Here is a 5,538-nt window from a genome sequence, read left to right on the forward strand (position 1 = left end):
AATATGTATTCAAAAGGGGAGAGAGATGCACGAGAGCGTAATCATCGTGCAACATAAGACAGAGGAGAAGGCAAGCTTTCCATTAAAGCTATAAATCTGTATCCACTACTCTCACACACACACACTTACAAGAGCACAATGAAGCTTTGATTCAGCCCCAAATCAATTATGGGGCCCCCCTCTTGTTGAAGTGTCTTGCAGACTGCTCTCAAGCTGCCAAGTGTCCAATTTGCCCATTTGGTTTAATAGTAACTACCAACTCATGAAGTCTTGCCGAAGGGCCTTAATGACCTGGAAGGGCCTAAATGACCTTAATTGAGCCTAGCCACCCTTTTACTAGTCATATTTTAGTGCCGATCGGCCCAACCATCTTGTGGCTGCCAGGCTTTCACTTCTGCAAGTGAAACTCTTTACCATCATCTGTTTCACGCTGGCCATGCAATGTCCGGGCATTTGTGATTACAAAAAGAGGGTCCCAAAAATTAAATAAAAATCAAGGGAAGGAAACCAATGTGATTGTCAAAGTCTTGTGACATATGGTGACACTTGTTATCCTCTATGCGGATGATCTTGTTCTTATGGGTACCATCCGCATCTTGTTCTTATGGGTACCATGACTACTTCACGGTACAATAGAGACCTTGGCAAAGACTTCGAGAAGACAGATTGCAGCTTGGTACACTATTTTCTTGGACTCGAGATATGGCAAACAAAGGGGAGCATCTTTGCTAATGCCCAAGAAATGTTGGTATGACCAACTGCAAGCCGATCTCTACTCCGATGAATCCCTCTTTGTTGAAACTTTCAACTTCTCAGGACCATAATATCCATTGAATCCAACTTAGCAATGCTTGAATAAGTGATGCTTTTTTAAGATCTATAAGACCCTTATATTCCATGAGACTCCGTTCATTTACTACACTTAACTGGTTTTTTTCCTGCATCAGCTGAGCCTTTCTTTAGGGACCATTTGACCAGAGCATGATATACTTTTCTGTCTTTTTGGATCTCCATTGCAATAACTTCGTTTCCTCATCCTTTACTCCTTTGCTAAACCATTTATCTCCAACTCATGACCGAAGAAATATCAAAGGAGAATGAGGACCACACACAAAACCAATTAGAGCCCATTTTTCATACTATTGTATATCCGAACAGAAGCAGTTGGAGTATGCAGGAGGGCATATCTGCCGGAGCTCCTGCTCCAGGGACTTGAGAATGTTGACAGCCCTGCAATCTCCATTGCAGCAGATTCTCGGGTGGTTGAGGGAGTGAGTTATCGGAAATATTCACAGGAAGGGCTTTATGTGGTATCAGTCCTCTTGCGGCGACAACTTGTTGCAGAGTGAGGGATGCTTTGAGAGAGTACAAGTTGTTGTCGTTCGCATCAAGGGAATTGGGGATGTTGTTGAGCGACAAATCCTACAAGAATGCTGAGCCACTTCGACGTGGTAAAGTAAACGTCGACTATGGAGAGGGAGCTGGGTCATTGATGTGCCATGTGTCCCTCAAGTCATTAAGGAAATTGCCTTTGGGAAAATTGGAAAAGTAGTTGGAGTGTGAGTTGGGAGAAGAGGCTACGTTTCAATGGACTTGGGTGAACTTGAGAAAGTGCAGGGGAAGATTTGGACAAAACATGGCACTTGTAAGAACCTGGTCCTAAACATCTTTGCTAGACCAAATTTCTTTTTTTGATGCCCCTTGCAGCAAGTGTTTGCATAAATGCTTCACTATCTGGTATGCATATGGGTGTCTACATGGCTGCTTGCAGATTCAGCTCAAAAAGTTAACCTGAGCCAGCAAGAAAAGGATGCTTACCATTCGTTAAAATTTTTATAGACCGCCAGAAAGGAAACTATCACTGCTTTCTTGTCCAATTCCTCTGAGTAATCAAAGAGCCTTCTCCTTTTAAGAGCATCTTCATGGCCCGTTAGGACATAAGCATTAGAAACCTTAATGCAAACTTACATCCCCAACTTCAGCCTTTACAGCACACGCAGTTTGTTGTAAGCTGCACTGACATAGATACATTCTCAGATTTGAAGGACATAAAGGAGGGATAGAAGAATTATCCTTCACAAAATGCAAGCATAACTGGGCTAACCTTGTGCAGGCTGTGTCCTCACCTCAAATAAAGGAACACTACGATTAAGACCAGCCCCTATATCACATGATAGTTTCCTCCCTCCTTCGGTCTTGGTCTTGCTTTTCAGAGCTTCAATGGTTGGGTCTCCTTGCATCCCAGCAACAGTGAATATGTCTGTCAAGTGAGAATGGGATTCATCAATGGCCTTACTGCTTGTTCAAAAGCCCATTGTCCTATATTTACATCGCCCCACCTCTTGCATGCACCCATTAGGGAAAGCCAAACTGCAGGAGAACTTTGCAAAGAGGGGATTTTTTGGATCACTTCTACGGCCTTGTCTAGGTGCCCTGCATGCCCAAAAAGAGCTACCATAGATGCAACGTGCTCTACATTTGGCTTGATGCCAAACTCTCTAGTCATACTATCAAAAATCAATTCGCCTTCTCCTACTAAACCTGAGTGACTGCATGCATTAAGAACGGAGGAAAATGTGATTGTGTCTGGAGAGAGACCATTCAGTTGCATCAACTCAAAACAATGAAGTGCTTTCTCTCCATACCCATGTTGTGCATACCCTGCAATCAGAGCAGACCAGCAAACAACATCACCTGAAGGAAGCTCCTCAAATGCTCTTTGGGCTTTTGCAAGGGCACCACATTTGGCATACATATCCACCAAAGCAGTGCCAAGTGCAACATTATTTTTGAAAAAACCCTGCCTGGAAATGTCATCATGGAATTCCTCTCCCTTCTCAGTGGCCCCAATGCTGCTACAGGCTTTCAGCAAACAAGTAAAGGTGACTGCATTTGGAGAAAAGCCCTCCTGCTGCATTCTTTCCATGCAGCTAATAGCATTATGACCCTGCCCCTGATCGGCATATCCAGCAATCAATGTGGACCAAGAAATGACATTCCGAACGGGAAGATCATTTAGCACTTGTCGTGCTTTTGCAAGGGCCCCGCATTTGGCGTACATATCTACCAAGCCATTGCCAAGTACAATACTACTTTCCAGTAGCCCCTGTCTCACAATCTCATCGTGAATTTTCTCGCCCTTATCAGCTGCACCTATGCTGCTACACGCTTTCAACAAGCAAGTCAAGGTCACTGAATTCGGAGAGAGACCCTCAATTTGCATCTTTTCAAAACAATCAAGAGCTTCCTGACCCTGACCTTGCTGAGCATATCCTCCAATTAAAGCAGACCAAGAAATAACATCCCGTATAGGAAGCAACTCAAGCACTTCCTGTGCTTTTGCAAGATCACCACATTTCATATACATATCGACTAAAGCATTTCCAAGTGAAAGATCCTCCCTTAAGAAATCCTGCTTCATAATCTCATCATGAATTGCTTCTCCTTTGTTGATGTCCCCTATATGGCCACAGGCTTTCAAGGCACATGTGAAAGTCACAGCATTGGGAAACAGGCCCTCCTGCTGCATATGTTCAAAACAATCTAAAGCATTTTGACCCTGCTCATGTTGTGCATAACCCGTGATTAGAGCGTTCCAACATATAACATCTCTACAGGGCAGTTCATCAAGTGCTAGATGCGCTTTTACAAGGGCGCCACATTTCGCATACATATCCACCAATGCAGTCCCAAGAAAAACATCATTATCCAATAAATTCTGCTTACTGATTAAGTCATGAATTTGTTTTCCCTTGTCAAAATCCCCTAAAGTACCACAAGCCTTCAAGACACAAGTGAAGGTCACCACATCCGCAGCAATGCCCTCCTGCTGCATTCGATCATAGCATTGCAGAGCATGCTGACAATGTCCATATCGTGTATATCCTGCAATGAGTGCGGTCCAAGCGACAACACCTCGTATATGAAGAGCATCCAGCAACTCTTGGGCTTTTGGGAGGACACCACAATTTGCATACAGAGCGACTAAATATTCTGCAACATGGGAATTCCTGTCAAGAAAGCCCCTCTTTAGCACATCTGCGTGTATTCGAGCGCCTCTGCAGCAGTCCTTCTTCTTCGCGCAAGCCCTGAGCAAGCCCACAAAGGCAGAGGCCTCTGCATTCATGCCCCATCATTGTTTGATCCACAGTGATTGCGTGCCACCATACCAGCGCGGCGGCAGGAAGAAGAATGGCTCGCGAGTCTATGAGAGGCTGCCCGCTGGCACGAAGGGTGCAGGGTCCCCTCCATGTGACACGAGGTTGATTCAAGGGATCAACGGCGAGCAGAGGATCCACCGTCGATTCATTTCCAGCAAGCGCAAAAAGGAAGGGTCCCTGCCTGCCGTCGAGACTCGACCTCGCAATCTGTCCCTTCACACTCCCACACTCAATCCATCTCGCGTAGCGCGTTACGTAATGCGAGGCCTGCACTATATAATTCTTGCCTCCCCCTATTGCGTTGATCCGACGGCCCAAAGCTCTCCGCCCGACCGAAAATACGTCCCCGTCGTAGATCCCTCGAGTGACACCCCGTGTCACTTGTAAACAAGGGTCCCCTCCCCCTTTCCGGAATGACGATCCACTATCTTTGGAAGATGTGGACCGTCCTTTTATTCTCAAGAATAAAAAGATTCTGGTGTGTCCGTGTCCCCCCTTCATCTATATGTAACACGGGGTCCAACTCAAAGGATCAATGGTGGGAGTGAAAAGTTGGATCATTATTCAATGAGGATCGCAGATGTTTTCGGCGCCGTTCAAATTGTAATCTCGGTACAAAAATTAACCTCGGCATAGTCATAACTTTCGACGAGGTTGCATGGCACCTTTTATTTGTGCATTGAAGTCGCTTAAAGTAGATTCTTTCATTTATGACTCTTGCCAGTATGCTCAACATTCACTCATCTTACTTTAAAGAGTCTAACTTTCGATCCATATCAAAGTAACGTAGAGACCCACATTGTATGTAATCTCAGCACACTGTGTGTAATCTCGACACACGCAAAAAAAAAACTCTCTTTCTACCTTCTCTCTCGCATACCTGCACACACACAGTAACATTCACACATGAACGGAAAGAAGTGTGCTTTCTCATCCAATCACCCTCAATAACAACCAAGTGATGGATTGGGATCAAGAAAACGTGGAAGGTGATCATATGCTTGAAGAGTTTTGATGAGGATTCAAGCGATGCGAGTAGTGAAAGTATTGATGACGATTTCGAGGTACTCCATGAAGAAGGTGATGTTCTTGGAGAAAACATGCCTCTTGATGATCAAATGGTTAAGGTATTTCCGGATCCAAATCTCTATGTGTCCACAACATATTTTTCCTTTCATAGAGAGGCATATAATTACCTGATAAGAGTGCTTCAAAGTGACCTCTCCACAACATTGGAGACTCTTAAAACCTATGACTCTAGAGACATGTTGGATTTGAAGAAGTGGTGCAAGATGAAGGATGAGCTTCATGTTGGCCGTGATGAGGATAGAAGGCTTTGTTTATATTTGAGAGATTCACAGCCGGTGAGAGTTCCATG

The 5,538-nt window shown here is 44.6% G+C and overlaps 1 protein-coding gene across 1 annotated transcript; it reads right to left on the reverse strand.

Annotated features, from left to right (window-relative positions):
• Positions 1 to 498: 498 nt before the first annotated feature.
• On the reverse strand, positions 499 to 4,322 carry LOC147436852 (pentatricopeptide repeat-containing protein At4g33990-like). The gene has a single exon (XM_086486249.1). The coding sequence runs from the start codon at positions 4,124 to 4,126 to the stop codon at positions 2,264 to 2,266; it is 1,863 nt and encodes a 620-aa protein (XP_086342375.1). The 5' UTR covers positions 4,127 to 4,322; the 3' UTR covers positions 499 to 2,263.
• Between the last annotated feature and the right edge of the window lie 1,216 nt (positions 4,323 to 5,538).

The sequence above is a fragment of the Adiantum capillus-veneris genome, chromosome 17 (assembly GCF_014529385.1).
Source record: "Adiantum capillus-veneris isolate H3 chromosome 17, ASM1452938v2, whole genome shotgun sequence".
NCBI lineage: Eukaryota > Viridiplantae > Streptophyta > Polypodiopsida > Polypodiales > Pteridaceae > Adiantum > Adiantum capillus-veneris.